The sequence below is a fragment of the Podarcis liolepis genome (genome assembly GCF_965112155.1).
Source record: "Podarcis liolepis genome assembly, chromosome: 5".
Lineage (NCBI taxonomy): Eukaryota > Metazoa > Chordata > Lepidosauria > Squamata > Lacertidae > Podarcis > Podarcis liolepis.
Genome location: NC_139556.1, coordinates 55307294 through 55329345, shown reverse-complemented (window position 1 = coordinate 55329345; position 22052 = coordinate 55307294). Strand labels below are relative to the sequence as shown.

The window sequence follows — 22052 nt, the reverse complement described above, 5'->3', positions numbered from 1 at the left end:
TGCTGAGTGGAAAAGTTCAATGTATGCAGTTTTAACTTCCCTGGATTTGGAGCATCTGATGTAATAATCATGCTAGCAATGTTTAGCATTGAGTTATAATATGCATTTTGTGCTGGTCATGGACCAAAATACATTTCTGATTAGATATGAGTCTTATCTCATATTTTCCCAGAAAATATGTTGAGATAACAGAAAAGCAGTATTTTGCCAGAGTGTTTTTTAATCCCACCATGAAGATTTATAAATTCCATTTATGAAAGAGAGAGTGCAAAAAATTGAAAATACCTATTAATGACCAAATAGGTATATATGTGTGTTTAATACAAATGGCATTGATCTGTTTAACAATAAACTGCTTGTGGCTTTGTAATAGTCAATATGTGCTTCCCTTCCTTTTTAATTTGAAAATATGGAGATCTAAAGCACTTTTATTCATGACACATAAAAACAGATCGGTATTAAATCTTGGCTTAATTTGTTTTCTGTGGGGAATTTTGGTAATTCACATGTATAAAGCACTTATACACTCTTGCAGCTTAAATGTTCTGAAGACTATAGTATCTAACTAGCATATGGTGAGAGTCTGATTTCCAGCTCCCACCCCCCACAGCAGAAATGTCATTGAGTGCATGTGTTTAAAAACGTGATACATCATTTAAACAGACTTTGTAGAGTCTGTTTGGAAAGTACCTCCCCACTTCTCCCCTCTTGCAGGGATAAGATCTTCTGAAGCTGCTCAGTTTTTCATGAGATGATTTATTTATTTTTGTCACCTTTTGAGGCTGAAGGTGACACACCTCAGCTCAACTAGCAGATCAAAATAGAATATAAAAATACACTTGGAGATAAAACAGCAGTCCAAGCAAAAATAATAATAATGCAGGCTCTGTTCACAAAGAAGGTAGCAGCACCAAAGGCCAAATGAAGAGGATGCACCTCTTATTTTCATGTTCTAAGCTCCCTTGAGCATGGTTTGAACTGTGGGAAGGCAGCACACAAATGTATCTGAAACAATTTGGTTACAATTTATATTGCACCTGAGGTCCTTTGACTTCAGAATGCTGTTACAGTGATTCTTTCTCCTTCAATATGTTACATTTCATTCTGAGCGACTGTGCTTGACATTAGCAAGTATCACTGTTATGAAACTGGCCACACAAACACACACAGCATTTCTCTTCTCATATTCGATAGAGTTGGCAGCAGGGACAGTTGCTGTTAAGTCAGGGAGGCTGGAAGATCTGAGTTTGTGGGCAGCCTCCATATTATTACTATAAGAGAACTATTCATGGGGGTGCATGAATGATGTTACATCTCGTTTGGCCTAAGGAAGAACTATTTTCTACCTGTATTCTAGTATTTGCCTCTTCCTGTCTGGATCTGTGCTGTCTTGCATTGGAATACAGAGATGTTGAACACTTTTAACCTGTTAAAAGATATGTATTGTTGTCTTAGAAGTTTCCTTATGAACTGGTGATTAAGAGTTCCTGGTTGTTGTTTTTTTGCTGACCATGCCTTGTGGTGTAACACTGTGACCGTTTTTGTGGTCTTTGATGTGTCCTCTAGTAAAGTGATGTAATTAACTTTACGGAAGAGTCCCAGTACTCTTGTCAGTTGCAGCATAATTTTTTTTTAAAAAAAAGTGATCCTGGGATTTTAAATACCATCGTAATTAGCAATTGGTGTAGCTGTTTATCATTGTTGCTGTGCATCAGCTTTAAAAGTTTGCTTTTGCTATAAATATATTTTCATATTTAAATTGTATGCACATTTTTCTGCGAGAGCAAACATTCGTATTTATAGCCTATTTTATCAGCAAAGTTGCCAAAGCGCAGACTCTGCCGTATGTAAGTCTATGCTTGCAAATGGCTGATCGCACCAGAAATGCAGCGCTCCTGGTATCACAGAAATTTCCAAAACATCTTTGTTGTTTTCTTCCTTGCCCACAGATTTTGGTTTGGGTAAGCCTCCCTTCCAATATACTTGGTAATTGGGTTAGAGAACATTGCTCCACTCTTAATCTACTATAGTGTGGTAGCTTGAGCATAATTAAAACAGGATTACAGTCCTTTTCATTCTTATGTTTACAGCTCTTCATCACAGATGTAGCCTGGGATTGTTCACCATTTGTCTTTTCCTCACCCATGTTCACATCTCTTAACATTTCCTCCCTTTCCTTGCAAGAGCAAGTGATCTGCAGCATAGGCTCTTCTTCCATTGCAGAGCTGTTTCACTCTTCACATTGCAGTCCTGTTTGCCCAGGCTGTGCTACTGATTGTTGCAGTAAACACATACTGAGGAAGGAAGACATGTATATATGTATATACATACACACACACACACACACACACACACACACAGGAGTTGCAAGTTGCCATAGTTCCCCTGGCACCAATCCACTGCATGAGTCCTTTCACAGTGTGGGCTGTATTCAGTGGTTGTGCAAATGGAAAGCTGCTTATGCAATCAATTTTCTTTTCCTCTCCTCCTCCCCTAAGACCAACTTCAGAGGTTTGGGGAGCCCTCCTGAACAGTGGCATCTGTTTCGTATGGGTTGAAATGTGAAGGGGAAACCACCCAGATCAGGATAAAATAGATATCGTGGCCATTGGAGCATTATCCCCACACCCAATGGTGCTTTCCCCCTATCATTGCAGTCTTGTGCAACACAGTTCCACTGTTAATGAGGGTCACCAAACCACAGAAGCTGCCTTCTACTCATCAAACCACTGGATGGAAGGTTCCATGAGTGAGATTCAACATTGCAGCAGGACTTCCCTTGCTCTCTTCCTGCCTGCAACACCCACACCCTCCCAATTGTCTATGGAGAGTCTGCTAACCCTCTGGAGCAGAGTTTGAGGGATCGTAGGGGGCTGCATGGTGGAAGAGAGACAGCGTAAATCCCTTAAACAGTTGGGATGCCGTGCTTGGATATCATCCTGTGTACTTAGTGCAGCAAACCAGGCTGTAGTAGCAAGTGAAATGCCTCTTTAGAAATGACATGGCGTTCTTGGGATTTGTGACAATTCTGATTATGGAACTCAGCTTTGGCCTTTCAAAAGTGATTTCCACATAGCCACAAAAGGAAGGACGTTAGAAGTTTTGCACAGAAGATGCATTTGTGTAACATGTATGTGCTCCCAGTGTGCAAAATGGAAAATAAAATACAGTGGTGCCCCGCAAGACGAATGCCTTGCAAGACGGAAAACCCGCTAGACGAAAGGGTTTTCCGTTTTTGAGCTGCTTCGCAAGACGATTTTCCCTATGGGCTTGCTTTGCAAGACGAAAACGTCTTGCGAGTATTCCAATTTTTTTCCGCTTTCCCCCCTTTTTCTAAGCCGCTAATAGCCTTTTAGCCGCTAATCCGCTAAGCCTTTAATAGCTGCTAAACCGCTAATAGCGCTAATCCGCTAAGCCGCTAATAGGGTTGCTTCGCAAGACGAAAAAACCGCTAGACGAAGAGACTCGCGGAATGGATTAATTTCGTCTTGCGAGGCACCACTGTATCGTTGAACTGCGTATTGACTGTTGCATTCATGTAAGTAAAACCCCAACTACTGAAAATCAGTGAGTAATAAAATGCCACCTACTGTATTTGTAGCAGAGAAGATGGGAAGGCAGGGGAATAGTGGTTGTTAACCCAGTAAGTGTACTTAATTTCCTGGTAGACTTTTGTGATTCTGTGTCCTTGTGAAGCCATGGGGATGATGAACAGCATTCTGTTTAATTCTACGCAGTCTGTGGTATTTAAGCAGCTCTTCCCTAATAAGCCTTGAGTGTACCAAAATTGACAAAATATCATGAAACATTTTTTCTGTCTTTTGTGCTTAAGACATTACATTCACAATGCTGTTGTGACAGTAGCTTCAGGGGCGGTGGGTGAAACGCTCTCAACTACAAGAGCAGCCACGACGCATACTCACAAAAACTGTAATAACCTTGCACAGTTGATTGGTGATAAGTTTCTGGAGGCCATTGCTTTTTCTTTGCCGACCATTGGCTGTGCTGGGTGAGGGGTGGGGTGGGAATTGGGAGTCGAGCAACATTTGGAGGGTCAGGTTGGTCTGCTCTGCCCCGTAGGAACAGGATGCAAGTTAAAAGTAAAAAGTTATCATGAACAGATCCATATTTTTTCTAGAATTGAGTTTCTGCTTGTCCCCGTGTTACAATTCCAGAGTCCATTAGTTACCCACGAAGCACCTCAAAATATTGACAGTTACCTGTAGAAATATACCCATCATACTTACCACTTTGTTTATATAAAAAGCAAGGGTAGCCATGCTGGTCCATAAGGAGAAAAAAACACTGCAAACCCCCCACAACTGGGCAATGAGTTTATTTGGTCCTAATGAAGTTATTGCCCTGTTAGGGATTTTGTAATTTTTGTGTTTTCCTTTCGTCCCATTCTCTCACCCTCCCAGCACCCTCATTCTCCAGTTCTGTTATTCTAAGAATATATTTTGTATTGTGATGGTACACATGTTCTCGTTATCAACATTCCAATAATGAAACATTTGGGAGTGGGTCCAAAAACTTGCTGAGATCCTGTGGAGTAATGCCAGTGGAAAATTCTTCTTGTGATCGTGTACAGGATAAGGGAGAAACTCCTTTGAATTGTGTCAGTTTTCTCTTAGTTTTGCTCACCATACTCTTTAGCACATATTTAACTTAAACTAGTGTAACTTAGTTTCCAAAGCCATTCAACATTTGTGTATACTCCCATTTATCAACAAACATGTCAGTAGTGCTAGCTAGCATTTTTGTAATGTGGGTGTTATCAGATGGAGCTAAGACCATCACTCAGAGCAATTTATGGCTTTCAAGATTTTACAGATTATGCAAAATTGCAATACACCACAAATTGCCATGACAACAGTGATAAAGAACTAAAAAATGTACGTGCTGAGGAACCACATGGGCTGGTGTACAAACTGTTTCCAATCACCAGAGGTGAGATAATGCAGAATAAAAGGATTGCTATCTGAACACTGCTTCACAGAGTATTTGCTAAAGTCTAAAGTGGACATACTGACAAAGTTTATTGTGAATGTCCTGATAAATCCTGACTGTTTTCACTTACAACTGCAGTTAAGCAGTCTCTGCTGTAATAAATTTGCTGCCACTGGCAGGCAAAATTACTTGTGTTGCGCATAACTTGGGACTTGTAAATTTGGAGGCAGAAACTGAAGTGTAACATCATCATCATCATCATCATCATCATCTTCAATTGAATTTATATACTGCCCTATACCCGGAGGTCCCAGGACGATTCACAGAACAAAATCAAAATATAAAAACACTAAATATATAATTAAAATAAATACAACAATCCAGTAACCCCTCTCCCCCCCCAAACCCCACATTTTAAAAGGGCATAGGATGTCAATCAAATCAACCAAAGGCCTGGTTAAAAAGGAACATTTTTGCCCGGTGCCTAAAAGTGAATAATGAAGGCGACAGGTGATGTTCCCTGGGGAGAGATTCCACAGACAGGGAGACGCTGCAGAGAAGGCCCGTTTTCGTGTTGCCACCCTCTGGACCTCTTAAGGAGAAGGCATCTTTGTGTGTTAATATCCTGGGGACATAATGATATGGAGACGTTGTTTGGAAGGATACACATGGCCTGATTATGGCTTAGTAGAAAAGTAGGCAGGAAAACCCCCCAGAAATATCATTGGTTAGAATTGCCTATGTATCCTTTTAAAATGGAGCAAGATTTTAGTTTTATCCAGACTATTACTTTCTGTGTACCATCCCTCCAACATTTCTTGAAATATCAGGTGGGAGGAAGGAACAGACAGACAGGAGCAGTGAGTAAAAACAACAACAACAAAGTAGGACATGGTTTTTCTCGTGTTCTCTCCTTCCTTTCCCAGATATATAATTTATTTGTTTGGTTTTTTTTCTCTGCTGTCTGAAATGTTTGCTCCGTATGTGTAGTAGATATTTACATGTTTGGTTTGAAATTGAACGATGGAGATATATACACTTACATACATGTTGGCCATGTGGAATGTCTGTGAAGGTTATATATTTCTGAATATAGAGAGAGGGTGGGGAGGGGTATTACTCAGAAGGGTGGTGGGAATGGGTGATTGCATATTCAGTAGGATAAGTGGATTGTAGAGGGTTCTTAATTCTAAGACCCTTAGGTATAATGTCCAGGTCCTTGCATTTAGTCAGAAAGAAGATGTCAGTCTGTACCTGTGCAAGTTTCTTGGTGAGGTTGATGGACTTCCATGAGCTTTCGTGTGCATGCAGTGTATTTGAAGAAGTGTGCATGCACACGGAAGCTCATACCAATAACAAACTTAGATGGTCTCTAAGGTGCTACTGGAAGGATTTTTTTTATTTTGTTTCGACTACGACAGACCAACACGGCTACCTACCTGTATCTAGAATTTTTACTAAGAGTATAAAAAATGGCTTCCATTATTTGTTCCTAGTGTTTGGTACTTGGGTGGAGATACACTGCCCCTTAGCATGCATGTAGCAGGGGTTTTTTAAGAGTATTTAAGGAAGCAAACCTGTTTCCTAAGCATCGTAGATAAGCATATTGGTGATAAGGCATAGCAGAAGAAAGTGGTGATAAATTCTGTTGTCAAAAGAATGAAATTTGGTGTTTATACTGAGAGGCACAAAGTGCTGTTTAACATTTCCCACATTCTTTTTCTTCCATAACATCAACAAATAGTATTCTTCAACATAGCCTTTATGTAATTTGATTTACAAATTTATAAGAACATTTGAACTAGGTGGTTAGGTAGCTTTTGCTTGGGGAATAAATATTTGTTTTTTTAATCTAACTTTAGTTGCATAACATCTTAGGCATCCCAAATATATCTGCAGTTGCCTTTTCAGATGTTTACATTTTTAAAGGTAGTACACCAAGCTGACTCTCAGAGCACTGTGGTACACTGTAACAGTAGGAAAGATCAGCTCAGAAAAAGGCAGGGGAACCTCCTTGGCATTCTAGTTGATAAATCAGCTTAAGAACTGTAGATATTCGGTATTTTTCTTTGCATTTTACACCTTCGGGAAATATATTAAACCTTCTTTGCCTTTAGGATGTTTCCAAACCAATCCAGTCCAATCCAAATCTTTATTATGGTCATAGATCAGCATAAGATAAAAGCACCTCCATAAATAAATACAACCTGCTAGATAGGCAGTAGGACAACTGCAGAAGTACACATACTCATACTCTCATTTACAGTAGACCAGTTTGAAAAAGTTGGTAATGGGGTATTATTTCATGTCTCTCATTTTTTGTAATTCTCAACATATTACCTACCCTTTCTACCTTTTTATTTTGCAGAACTTCTAATGAAGATCCTATGATTATCTGAGCTCTAATAACTGGATCCTCGGATATCAAAGCTGGGAGAAAGTACTTCTGAAACCAACATGTAGCAGATAGCTACTGTTCCGTCAGATTTGCTGCTTTTGGCCAAGGTGTTTGTCTTCTAGACTTCCCTGTGCTTTCAGCAGTGAAAGAATCATTCTAGGGATTCTTATTTCTTGGGTGGTGAATGAGTTTCGTTGACAGAAACTGAAATTGGATTTCACGTGGTTTTTTGTTAAACTGAGGAACCATGAGTAGTAATCTTGGGAAAGAAAAAGATTGTAAGGAAAAGGACCCAAAAGGGTCTTCAGCAAAGGAAAGGGAAAAAGAGGCCAAGACTTCTGGTGGATTTGGGAAAGAAAGCAAAGAGAGAGAGCTTAAGACCAAAGGGAAAGAAGCCAAAGATGGGAAGAAGGACTCCAGCGGTGCACAGCCGGGTGTGGCTTTTTCAGTGGACAATACAATAAAACGACCTAATCCAGCTCCAGGTGCTCGCAAGAAGTCCAGCAATGCCGAGGTGATCAAAGAGCTAAACAAATGTCGGGAAGAAAATTCAGTACGCTTGGACTTGGCCAAGAGGTCGATACACATACTCCCACCATCTGTCAAAGAGTTAACGCAGTTGACGGAACTTTATTTATATGGAAACAAACTGCAGTCACTACCATCTGAGGTGGGCTGTCTTGTGAATCTGGTGACACTGGCCCTGAACGAGAACTCACTTACCAGCCTCCCTGACTCTCTTGATAACTTGAAGCAGCTTCGCATGGTTGATTTACGACACAACAAACTGAGAGAAATTCCCCCAGTGGTGTACAGGCTAAGGTCTCTCACCACACTTTATCTACGCTTTAATCGTATCACAGCTGTGGAAAAGGATATCAAAAACTTGTCGATACTCATCATGCTCAGCATACGGGAGAACAAAATCAAGCAACTACCTGAAGAAATTGGTAAGAGTGATTTTTAAAACCCTGTATTAAATCTTATTATGTAACAGTGGATTGAATTGCTATCCATGGGCAAGAGCCACCATTGCAGAAATGAACTCCTGCTCCCTAGGACCCCCAAATCTGCTCTCTAGTGTCCGCTAATGCTCAATCTGCTGTGCAAGTAATGTCCATTCTGCTGGTGGATTGGCTTCACCAAATTAATGCATGCTATGTGGCCATTAGATTCCTAAAGCACTGAACCATACTTCATATATTTCTCTGGTTTTCAGCTACTGTCCCTCAAATTTTATTCCTTCATATTGGACTCCTTGAAACAGGCTTAGTTCTTGAGGAAAGAATACAACCATTTATTGGCTCCCAGATACACTGTTAGATATTAAGGATTGTGTATCTGTGCTGCCTAAGATACAAGTAGTACTTTGGGGGTAAAGTAGAGAAAGTTAGAAATACCTTCTTAAGAACTGGGATACAAACAACACTTTAGGAGAAAGCAGTTTTGGTGCTATCTAATTATTGATCAGTATGCCTGCAATTAATCTTTTCATAAATGTAACATTGAATCATGAATTCACATTTCTTTCAGGAGTGGAAACTTGCTTAAGTTGCAAAAATGGCACGGCTAGTATTCTAACTAAGAATCTGAGTAAATTTAATATTTTTAAAATAGGTCAAGAGATTCCATTATGAATTGCCTATAGAAATTCAATAACTTTCCAACTCCTTTCCTATAAGCCGTAATACTGAAAAGGCTATGATCATTTGACAGTACTGTTAGGAGGGATGAGGTTTAGGGAATATGTTGGCTGGTGTCTTGAATTAAGACCATATGGAGATATGGAGATAGCATAAAGACCTGAAGAAGTATCATGCAGAGCAAAAATTTCCACATTTAAACTATGTACATCTTAAACAGTTCCTAAATAACTACGTAACTATATACAAATGTATGTACCAGGATATATGTGTGATCACCTACTTTGCTTTGTTGCCTGTTCACGCAGTGTATGCTTCTATACAGTTCTTGTACTTGGAAACAGTTGGAGAGGGATTATGAAGGCTGTTTATTGCTTTAGACTCTTCCTTAGGGCAAGTTACTCTCTAAAAACTCATAGAAACCTCGGGGTGGGAGGGGCTCCATTTTTGTGGTTGAAGTGAACTTAATATATTCACTTGTTTAGTATAGTTTTGAAACAAGTATTAGTTTTGCCAACCTTTGCCCACTGCAGCTTCTTTAAGTAAATACAGTGTAATATTTTTTTGCTGCTGAAGGGCATAAGGTGCACATCTAGTGCAAAATTAAGTAAAAATGGTTAGGCGTCAGGGGATGTTTGATGTGGCAGCAGCATAATTCAGCTTAGGTCAGGTTGAATTTGTATAAAGTGTGTGAACTGATCTGTGGACAATTTAAAGAACAGTAGAAACAAGCAACAACTTGATTCTCACAAATGGCTCCTGTTTACTTTAGCTGTTAATCTCTGCCTTTGCGCAGTGATATCAGACTAATCCTTACCACTTTTATTGATAGCTGCTTGTATTTGTCTTGCTTTTGGAAGAAGACTTATTGCTGCTGCCCTTTTGACTTGTGTGGTACCTTTGAGGAAAGCAATTGGAAATACTGTTCTCTGCTGTGTCTGTTGGGAGAAGGACTACACAGTGCTTGTGTATTTTTGTATATCCACTGTGGCTCCAGAGAAACCACCAAAGGAGGTTTATTTTTCTCTTCTCTGAACTGTTTAGTCTGAGGTGTCACACTGTATTAAATATGCAAAGTCCTGCCAACAGCTAATGCTAAGAATTATGCATTCCTGAAGAAAACATTGGGGATCCCCTATTGCCTAAGGTAGATCTAGCTTATTTTCCATATCTCTCTAGGAAATCCTACATTCCATTGAAGCAAGGGTGAAGAGTGGGATAAAATTCAAAATTATAGTGAGTCACAGAAGAAGCATGAGAAATATGAAGAAACAAATGGGAGTGTCTCTGACTGAATCCAGTGCATTCTTGTAATCTTAGGTTTATCTTATGCATTCTTTTATAGCTAGTTTGTTGTACATGTTCATTTCTAGAGGCACGTCATACAATTAGTTTTATTTTTACACAAAATAGCTTTATTATTCAATGCATGCATTCTCTAATAAAACTACTGACTGAAATGGTGACAGGTTTCTCTATTTTTCACAGATATGCACATGTAAGTAGCAAAGCAGGTGAAAGCAGATGCTTCTAAAATAATTCAATTTGGGGTGGTTTGGGGAAATTGCAGTAAAGGCTGACCTACATATTTTGAGCATCCCTGTTGGACAGGTTTTTCAAGTAAGGGGTGGATGGTGTGTAATGGGAGTTGTTGGTTGCCATGCCCAAGAGATGTAAAGCTTATTTAATTTAATTAAAAGAAATTGTTTTCCGCTCTTCTATAAGGTGAGCGTAACCTGTGCTACCTTCTGAGTTTTTCACAAGACAGCAATAGAATTGTAGATATGAGATATGATTGATGGGCAGTGCTCCAGGTAAACCCAGAGCCAGTAAGACAGCTTGCGGTTGTATATGTTTAAATGAGAATGGATTTCTAAGAGCTTAGTGGACTCCTGATCAGAATTCATAAGATAATTGTTCTTACATGGGTAGCTGGCAGGAAAAGAAAAATGAAGGCTCATTGTTTTTGGTATACAGTGGTACCTCGGGTTACATACGCTTCAGGTTACATATGCTTCAGGTTACAGACTCCGCTAACCAGAAATAGTACCTCTGGTTAAGAACTTTGCTTCACAATGAGAACAGAAATCGTGTGATGGCAGTGTGGCAGCAGCAGGAGGCCCCATTAGCTAAAGTGGTGCTTCAGGTTAAAAACAGTTTCAGGTTAAGAACAGACCTCCAGAACAAATTAAGTTCTTAACCCCAGGTACCACTGTACTGGCACTTTAAAAATCAATCAGGGTATAGAAATTCCAGTACAGTACTTACTATAAGCTTAGTAATATTTTTCAATGCCAGAATTTTAAAAAAATACTTCAAGTTTTTAAATTCTTAGGTGTTATAACAATATAATTTAGGTTACCTTTTTATGTAGGTAGAGTCTGGAAGAGGATTAATAAACACTGTTGCTAGCAGACATACACGTATGACATTGACTGCTCTGTACTGACTTAGTTTGACTCATCTGCTTGTTACTAAAATTTTATTTAATGCAATCAGTATGCTGGATAATGTGTTCAGGTCTCATAATACTCCTCAGTGGGCTAGCACAGCTTAAGAAAAATTGAGGGGAGAGAAGAGGTCAGAAGACAAATGCTAATTGAAGCAAAAATCTAGAATTGCTAATATTCCTAAGTTCCTTTTCCTTATGTGCCCAGGGAAAGCTCTCTATCCATTCCCTCTGCTGCAGGATTTATCATGATGTAAAGGGTTTTAGAATTTTCAATCTGCTTATGGAGAGAGCTAGAGTCTGCAGCTGGTCAGGAGAGTTGCATATCATCCTTGCAGTCTCAAATATTTTCCACCAAGTTAATTGTGGCAGGAAGAATACATCTGTATATACATACATACATACATACATACATACATGGTTCACAAAAAGTGAAGGTAGCCATGATGGCTGTAAGAAAAATTATAAAGTCTGCATCATGGCAACACCTTTACTAGGCCAACCAAAGTGTCTCAAATCATCATCACCATTATTATTATTATTATTATTATTATTATTATTATTATTATTTGTACCCCGCCCATCTGGCTGGGTTTCCCCAGCCACTCCGGGCAGCTTCCATAGAAACCAAAAATACACTAAAATATCACACATTAAAAACTTCCCTGAACAGGGCTGCCTTAAGATGTCTTCTGAATGTCAGGTAGTTGTTTATCGCTTTGACATCTGATGGGAGAGCGTTCCACAGGGCGGGCGCCACTACCGAGAAGGCCTTCTGCCTGGTTCCCTGTAGCTTTGCTTCTCGCAATGAGGGAACCGCCAGAAGGCCCTCGGCGCTGGACCTCAGCTTCCGGGCAGAACGATGGGGTGGAGACGCTCCTTCAGGTATAGTGGGCCGAGGCCGTTTAGGGCTTTAAAGGTCAACACCAGCACTTTGAATTGTGCTCGGAAACGTACTGGGAGCCAATGTAGGTCTTTCAAGACCGGTGTTATGTGGTCTCGGCGGCTGCCCCCAGTCACCAGTCTAGCTGCTGCATTCTGGATTAGTTGTAGTTTCTGAGTCACCCTCAAAGGTAGCCCCACGTAGAGCGCATTGCAGTAGTCCAAGCGGGAGATAACTAGAGCATGCACCACTCTGGCGAGACAGTCCGCGGGCAGGTAGGGTCTCAGCCTGCGTACCAGGTGGAGTTGGTAGACAGCTGCCCTGGATACAGAACTGACCTGTGCCTCCATGGACAGCTGTGAGTCCAAAATGACTCCCAGGCTGCGCACCTGGTGCTTCAGGGGCACAGTTACCCCATTCAGGACCAGGGAATCCTCCACACCTGCCCGCCTCCTGTCCCCCAGAAACAGTACTTCTGTCTTGTCAGGATTCAACTTCAATCCATTAGTTGTTTTATCAGAAGTAATTAGGTTCATGGGACTTACTTCCAGGTAAGTAAGCAAAGAATTCCAGCCTTGAATTCCTGCCTTAAATTAGAATTAATCAGTTCTTGCCAGGTTTTTAATTTAGGGAAAACTGTCCTTATAAATACCATGTCAGCAAGATAATTTTAGTGCTGTGAAAAGTACTAGGTATAAGAGCAGCCACATTGGTGCAAAACAGAAAGAAGAAATTTAAAATGCAGATTCTTCTATTGGGAAGAATACCAGCACTATACAATTACTATTCTTATTCCTACTTTACTACATTACATTGAGAAGAGAAATTGTGAAATTGTGTGGGTTGGGATTAGAGGTTGAAACTTGACAATGCCATGCATGCCTTAAAGGTGGCTTTTTGCGTCTGCACTGTTTAGTCCTGGGCAGAACAATGACTTATTCATACATGTATCTTTGTGCACTTTCAGGTGAGTTGTTTAACCTCATAACACTGGATGTAGCACACAATCAGCTTGAGCATCTTCCAAAGGAGATTGGAAATTGTACACAGATCACCAAACTTGACCTACAGCACAACGAGCTCCTGGACCTTCCAGATACCATAGGTATGTAAATATCTTTATTTTTTGGCTTCCCGTTTTGGGGAGCGTGACTAGTCCAGGGTAATCCAATGCAGGCATTTGGACTTATCCCTTGCCATTCTGTGCCCAAATCTCTAGCCACATTTGCTGAGAATCAGTATTGAAGGCAGGTAAATATAGAAGCTAATTAGTCTAAAGATGACCAACAGTAATTATTGTTGCTTAAATACATGCTTTTAATGTAACTTTTAAAAATTAAATTTGATTTGACAAGATTTGTGATTATCTCATTCAATGACTGCTAAAATTTGCTCACTTTGAAATTTATAAAGTTTATTTTTTTGTAAAAAATCTGGCTGTATTTCTGAAAAACCTTTTGCTACCACCTAAATGGAAATACTGTTTGTAAACTTCAACATGAATGGAATGAATATTCTTTCTAAACTGCTTTAATAACTCCATGTTACCACATGTCTGCCTGTGTAGTGAATTACAGTTATTTAGTTAATTTGTGCCATTTATTGATTTAGTACAAATTATTTCCTGTGAGTGGAAATTTATATTTCCCCAAAGGACATTTTCTCATTGCTCAAACTTGTATGTAGACAACACGAATAACAAATCCCAAAGCTTAATGGGTGTCATTACCCATGAACAGTATTTTGCCCTTATGGGAAAAACCCATGTCCTAGAATCCTGATCCATCTCCAGGTTTTCCAGAGCCCTAGAAGGACTGTTTTTAACTGTTTCTCAAAGCTCCCTCAAGCACTAATTTTGATGAAGTCCAGCAAACAGACTTGAGCCTAGCAACTCCAGAGACCATATCTAGAAGCCTTGCATCAGCTCTAATTATATTGAGATCTTTGACATTGTTTTTTCTGCCAAGGCTTTGGACTGCTTAATCTGAGTTTTAAATAGGTTGGGGATAACCTGCAGGAGGCTGATGTCTTATTCAGCTGAATATACATGAACAATATATATATATATTTAAAGAGCTCAACCCAGGTTGTTACATACCTCCCCCATATCCATGGTTTTGCATCCCCTGCTCCATCTACTTTGTAGAGTAAGGGGTGGTTGACATGGTTTTGTCTCAAGAGCCACATTCACCCTTGACCAGCTCTTCAGAGGCTACATGCCAGCGGTGGGTGTGACCACCCCACGCTCATCCATGTAGGCTCTTGCAAGCATGAACACACACCATGCATACACAAACATATACACACAGACACATGTGTGTTTGGACATGGTACGAGTACACAGCTCCCCTTCCCCCAACTCAGCTGATCCAAACAGATCAGTTGAGGAAGGGAGTGATCGACTTACTCCCTTGTGACTTTAAGGTTAGTCTAAGAACTTTTGTTTGGCATTAGCTTTTGCAGGCAAGATTCTGCCTGTCAGATTTAGATCGCAGCCCACACAAGGATTTTGAATAGTGAAATTGCTAATAGGTTTTGCCATTGCAGATGATTACCATAACTTAGATATTGACACCATCATATGCGTGTTCAGGCATCATTCCAGGTACTATTGATGTCCCATCATTAAGGTTCAACACGCCTTCCCAGAGACTTCTGTAAAGATCATAAAGGGTGTGTGTGTGTGTGTGTGTGTGTGTGTGTGTGTGTGTGTGTGAAAACTGACAACAGTTTTCCTTACAACATCCAGCACTTGGCTCCAGTGGATCATAGATGTGCATTGGATGCATGAAAATATAATTGTTAGCAGCATGAAACATTTGCCTGAAAGTCAGGGCATAAATCTTGAAATTAACAAACACAACAGAGTAGATGGGCTGGTGGTCCTAAAGTATGCCTGTCTGTCTTTAACTTCAGTCTTCAGCAGCATTATTGTTTCATTTCAATTAAGAGATTAAATGTAATCATCTTCAAGCAGATTGTAGCAGTCACTCACCTCTTAGTTATATCAAGAACTACACACCAACCTCTGAACTCAACCGACTGTGCTTTTCTCCCCCTTTGTACCTTCTTTTGGGAATGGTTTGCTATAGATAAGTATAGGTTTTTAATTATTGAAACAGGTTTTTGTCTTTAGATTTAAATTTCTGTCCTCCCTCTTCTTCTTCTTCTTCATTGTTCTTCAGAGGCACAGTTCACCAGAAATTTCCATACATGGAAGGACACTCAGTTCCATGTAAGAGAGCTGCTATGTTCCTGCCCAGCTATCTGCAGGAAAAATATTTCATCACCTTTCCAGGCCTAACTTGCTGCAACCCTGGAGAGGCTGGTGAATGCTAAATAAATATAAATTCAGAGATGAAGCATCTCATAGTTATCATTTATTAAAAAAATTAATGAGGCACTAATATAGAAAAGGCACATGTAGATAACATAAAAATCAATTCAAATGCATAAATGCCACAAAACCAGTGAATGATTTAAAACCAAAAACACTAGCGATTTTCCTTCCTTGGTAGTGGCCTTCTAAAAGCTTTGTATATTGTAAGCCAAATCTTAGGGCCAAACTACAAGTGACACAAGCCATATATTTAAACAAGTGTGCTTAACATGGCCTCTTTTTTATTTTGGAGAAAAAGCATCCTGATCTGCGGCATGTGCCTGGCTTAGATCCACACTGGTTTCTGCTGAATGTCACTCCTTATCTGGGTGCTGTCTCCCACCCCAGTTGTTGTTTGCAGCAAACAACACTTTGGGGTCAATCAGCCAGAAGTGTGTTATTTTCAGGACAAAAATGTTGTGGCCCCCGAATTTGGACCCAGGTGCATGTTCCAGATTGGGTTGTTTTCTAATCCAAAATAAAAGGAGCCTTGCTAAGTACCCTTGTTTAAATATGTGACCAATGTTGTTTATTGTTTGGCCCTTAATCTCAAATTAGCACTTCTTCATTTTTCAAAAGGCATTGTTTATTTTTAAATTCAAATTAGATCTGAGCATGTGGCAGCTCTTGATATTCCCAAATTACTACTTTACATGCAGCCTGCTTTATTTTTGATTCCTGTGTACAGTGGTGCCTCGCAAGACGAAAAGAATCCGTTCTGTGAGTCTCTTCGTCTAGCAGTTTTTTTGTCTTGCGAATCAAGCCCATTGACGGATTAGTGGATTAGTGCTATTAACGGCTTTTAGCGGTTTATCTGCTGATCGGATCAGCTGATAAGCGGCTTAGCGGCTTAGAAAAAGGGGGGGGAGGAAAAAAACCAGCAGAACCTCGCAAGACATTGTCGTCTTGCGAAGCAAGCCCATAGGAAATTCGTTTTGCGAAGCACCTCCAAAACGGAAAACTCTTTCGTCTAGCGAGTTTTCCGTCTTGCGAGGCATTCGTCTTGTGGGGCACCACTGTACAGTCATACCTCAGGTTACAGCCGCTTCAGGTTGTGTTTTTTCGGGTTACGGATTGCCGAAACCCGGAAGTACCAGAACGGGTTACTTCCAGGTTTCGGCAGTCGCGCATGCGCAGAAGCACTAAATTGTGCTTTGCACGTGCACAGAAGCGCCGAATTGCAACCCGCGCAGACGTGGGTTGTGAACGCTACGGGTTGCGAACGTGCATCCCGCACGGATCACGTTCGCAACCCGAGCATCAGCTTTATTGGGGCAGCTCTCAGAGGTTGTTCTGAGGTTTGGGAGGAGATGTAACCTTCTGTACTTCTTTTCATGTGACAGGTCTTGCCCAATGTATCATCATAGTGGAAATCAAGCTGATGGAAGCTGAGCTCTTACACAGAATTACTGTTTGTAAAGGGGCATATTTGGTGGTGGTTCCCTTTAGAGGATCCCTGTGTCTAAGGATGTGAACAAGTTTTTTGGAGAGCTTCAGTTTATTTGTTAGCTCATTATATTTTTATTTTTTAAATCTTAAGTATTTATGTTCTGCATTCCCAAGCAAATAACCTTTACAAAGTGACTAACGAACTAACCAAATAGTATAAATGCTTTTAAAAACTATCACAAATACCACCCATATTTCCCTTAATATAATTTAATTTGCTGAATTAATATCCCACCCAAATTACCCCAGATCAGTTCCTCATCAATTTATTTTCCTTCAGTTAATTTCACTCCCAGATTCTGCTTAAAATCATTCCCTCCATAATTAATAACCTCAAATTACATCCTGATAAGCCCTACTTAGTTCCCCATACCCTATCCAGATAATCCCAAATTGATCTCTCCCCGAAGTCATTACCAACCCAGATACTGTTCTAAATTTGTTTCATTTAAATTAACCATCAATCCTTATCTTTACTGGAGAGGTGGTTGCCTATTGCTGCAAGTCCTTCTGCATTAAAAGAGACACTTGCCCAAGTCCTGCCTCTGTAGTTCTTGTAAATAACCTGTATGAAAGCAAACATTAGAAAACATTATCTTCCTGGTTTATTATATATATCTCCAACTAATCAAAAAGGTATGTAAATTAAAGGTTGTAGCTCATCTTTTAAAAAAGAGAAACGCTTCTAGGAAGAGTTTCCTATAATTAAATAGCTTGTACTGTGTGTAGACTTGCTCCTTGCAAAAAAGCATTACACTCTTCAGGATAGCCTGGTAGCTTGCTAATGCTGGAGACTCCATCATCCCTATGGCACTTATTGTGGATGATTTAAGATGGTGGCTGCTTGATGAAGATGAGAGTCAAGTAGCTCTCATACGAACTTATCACTGCTGTTCACTAGGGTGAACAGAGAGTTAAGGACTTCAATGGTAGGTGGATCCCAAGCCCTGCAATATGAAATCTGGCCCACTGTATTCGGATACATATGCTTTAACTTGAATAATTTTCAAAAGCTTTTCATAGGCCTTTTTCTGTAACCTTCACCATTTTGATCCATTGCTAGCAGGGATTCCTAAGAGGAGCTATCTTGGCAGTTTGCAAATATTAAAGAGGCTTGAGAAAACAATTGCTTACTCTTCCTACTGAGATCCACTGAGGTTACAGGAAAATAGATTTTGCTACAGACTTAATGTATCTGTTGTGCTCTCTACCCTGGCCTCTTCTTGCATTCTGGGCTACTTAATATCCTCATAGGACTTCTCTAAATGCTTTGACTATCAGCATTATTTTTGAAAGGTCAAGTGTCACCCCCAAACTGCCTATTAAAATAGTCATTTAGCTGAATGGAGTTAAAGTTGTAGGTCCAACTTTTTAATCTTGCCATTGCGTGTTTGTTAGACCTTGTTGACGGTTTAAGCAGTGATAATCTTCATCATTCTGGTCTTTATTAATTCAAAATTTAAGTTATGAATAGCTTACTTAGAAAAAGAAGGAGTGTTGAGCCTCTAATTCTGTGGGAAGCTTTGTGTAACAAGGAAAATGCAGATGTAAAGTTCTGTACTTTGGAAACAAATCCAGGCAAGTTCAATACAAGCATCTTCTAAACGCCTATGAGCAAAAAATTGTTATGGGCAAAGGTTACAAGCATCACTGTAATTTGGTACCTCGTCTATTTCTGTATTACTCATGCTGTGCTAGGTGGCTAAGCATCAATTTGTATGAAGCTTTTAGGTCCTTTTTGGGATAAGCAGCTCCTGTTTAGCTTGTTCTGACCCATGATGCCAGCTTCAAGATCCACTTGGTTTCCCCCCTAGATTATAAAATCCAGAACGATGCACTTGATCATGGGGCCATACCAAAAGCTCTGAGGGGAACAGGGGTCTCCTAACATCTCTCAGCACTCTTAACAAACTACAGCTCCCAGAATTCTTTGGGAGAAGCTATGGCTGTTCAAAGTGGCATCATAGTGCTTTAAATGTATGGTGTGAATTTGGCCACCTTCAAAATATTATTGCAGCCTTCTTAATAAAAAGAGATATCACAGAAGTAAAACAGATTCTCCATGCCCCCTTTCTGTTCCTCGCAGCCATTGATTTACAGTGGTACCTCTGGTTAAGAACTTAATTCGTTCTGGAGGTCTGTTCTTAACCGGAAACTGTTCTTAACCTGAGGTACCACTTTAGCTAATGGGGCCTCCTACTGCCGCCGCCGCACAATTTCTGTTCTCATCCTGAAGCAAAGTTCTTAACCCGAGGTACTATTTCTGGGTTAGCAGAGTCTGAAACCTGAAGCGTCTGTAACCCGAGGTACCACTGTAATGTTCGCGTGCGCTCTCTCTCTCTCTCTCTCTCTCACACACACACACACACACACACACAACAAAAACATAAATGCCATGTTGCTTTCTCATTGTTACTTAAGGCTTGTATTGAAATCAACCTGGTACCCATAAGCCAGCCTTTCTCAACCTGTGGGTCCCCAGATGTTGTTGAACTACAACTCTCATCACCCCTAGCTAGCAAGGCCAGAGTGTCTACATTCATCCTTGTGTCTCTCTACTTTGTTTCCATTGTGGCTACAGAAAAAAGGAAATCTGTCTATTGGTCCTGTTTTTTCACCACCAGCCTGTTTGGCAGAAGGCAGTTGTTTTAACTCACCTGCTAAGAGGCTAGTATCCTACATTTCAGGGCTGGAATAGGGGAGAATTTCCTCCCCACTGCAGGCAGCATGTAAACCTAGGCTACTAGCCTCTTAGCAAGCTACTCAAAAAATGTGCAAGCTACTAACTTTTGTAGGGACGCGGGTGGCGCTGTGGGTTAAACCACAGAGCCTAGGACTTGCCGATCAGAAGGCCGGCGGTTTGAATCCCCGCGACGGGGTGAGCTTCCGTTGCTTGATCCCAGCTCCTTCCAACCCAGCAGTTTGAAAGCATGTAAAAGTGCAAGTAGATAAATAGGTACTGCTCCAGCGGGAAGGTAAACGGCGTTTCCATGTGCTGCTCTGGTTCACCAGAAGTGACTTAGTCATGCTGGCCACATGACCTGGAAGCTGTACGCCGGCTCCCTCGGCCAGTAAAGCGAGATGAGTGCAGCAACCCCTGAGTCGGTCACGACTGGACCTAATGGTCAGGGGTCCCTTTACCTTATTTACTAACTTTTGTGAGTTTATTTACAAGACTGTGATACTTGATAGATAAAAAAAGTCTGTGTCCGCGTAGCAGACAAAAATTGTCTGCATAGCAGAGTACAGAGCACATAAGATTAGATTGCTTTGTGTCATCTAGCTTTTCATTGGCAAAATAGGTAGCCACCCCTTGCTTATGTCTGTTTGCAAACTTCCCTAGAATCGTGATTAGTTTGTTTTATGAGTGCGAAGCTTATGTTCCCAGGAAAAGGGAGGGATGTCATTCTGCCCAAAGGTGCTGCAGAGTGTGATGGTGGCTTGCAAATTTACACTTAAAGCTTCTGTGCCAATCATTCTTCTTATTGGTCTGAGAAATAGCTAAGCTTGGTAATAAAAACGGATATGTACAAAGGTGTCATAAAAAGCCAGTATTAAATTTTTTTGTAATCATGACTATAAATATATTTCTGCAGTAACAAAGTTTTTTATTCTTCACCAGTGAATTCTGTTTAAACTGCCAATCCTAAGAAATTTATCTCCCACACCTAATAAGAGCACCTTGTAGCAAAAAACATTTAACTGTAATTTTGCATCTCATGAAGTTTTATAGACTGACAAGTGTTGGGGCTTTCTATTGACGAAATGGATAGCTTGCCCTGGCAATATTGATCTTATGCTCAGTGTTGCACCAAGAGAGATGTATCAATTTGCAATATAGTCTCATGGGTTAAGTTCAGAAAGCATTTGGAGATGGCAGCAGGTTTTTCATTAATTATCCGCTGGCACATGCAGCTCACATGCAAGGTTTTTATGTCCTTAATTGTATTGCTTTTGACGTCTGCTAATTTCCCCTTCCTCTGTTCTTGCAGAAATGCTTACCCTTGTAATCTGAAATGTGTAAAGTGGTCTAAAGTACTAGAGTGATGAGTGGCCAGTAATGTTTAAAAAGAAACAAACAAAAAAACTTAGATGTATGCTTTGAGAGAATTGCTGGGCAGCTAGAGATGAAAGCAAAGCTGAGTAGTGTAAATTGATTACACCAAAATGGGACATAGCTGAAAGTCTGAATCCTTCACCAGTGTTTGAGCCTATACTTGGGAAATCCTTTGAAAATATGCTGCTGCTCAAAATATGCAGAGATATTATTGTGGAAAGAATGTGTTTGCTGAAAAATAAAAACTCTAGGAATTGGTTCTTTTCCAAGAAAATGCAGCCACTGGGAGTCCCCTTCTCCCAGCTTCTAAAGCAAATCTCTCTTAACCCTCTTTTGTTTTTAGGAAACCTGTCCAGTCTGAAAAGCCTCGGGCTGAGGTATAACCGGCTCTCAGCAATACCCAGGTCTCTAGCACAGTGCAGTAAACTTGATGAACTGAATTTGGAGAACAACATGATTTCTGCTTTACCAGAGGTGAGGCACTCTACAGTTTTTGTATGATTGCAGCTTAATGTTGTTTAAATGTTGCTCTAAAGCCCTGGAACCAGCATTAGTTTTATTGAAGACAAATGCTCTGGAAATGGAAGGCTGCTGAAATTTGCCAAATTGGATGTAAACTATTAGCATTAGCACTAATTGAATGGGAATGAATGGATATTGCTTGAAGAAGTTGCTGCTGTGAGAAAGTTGCCTGGAAGCTTTTAAGAACAAAGCTGAATTGCCCCTCCCAAGCGCATTATGAAAGTTACTCAAGTGTAATTAAATATACAAAGGAGACTGACAGCAAAACAGATTGCTTTATCATAAGATAAGTTTGGCTCCCAATCCAAAAACTCTTTTAACA

The 22052-nt window shown here is 40.3% G+C and overlaps 1 protein-coding gene across 5 annotated transcripts in view; it reads left to right on the top strand.

Moving 5' to 3' along the window:
* Window positions 1-22052, top strand: part of SHOC2 (SHOC2 leucine rich repeat scaffold protein) — a 50760-nt gene that overhangs the window by 14976 nt on the left and 13732 nt on the right. For all 5 annotated transcript variants that reach the window (XR_014526635.1, XR_014526636.1, XM_083504966.1 and 2 more), the window contains exons 2-4: window positions 7319-8298; window positions 13291-13428; window positions 21552-21682. Coding sequence is in view for 3 of the 5 variants with exons in the window: in XM_083504966.1 (XP_083361092.1) it covers window positions 7596-8298; window positions 13291-13428; window positions 21552-21682 (972 nt within the window). In the remaining 2 variants the exon portion in view is untranslated. The remainder of the gene's footprint in view (window positions 1-7318; window positions 8299-13290; window positions 13429-21551; window positions 21683-22052) is intronic.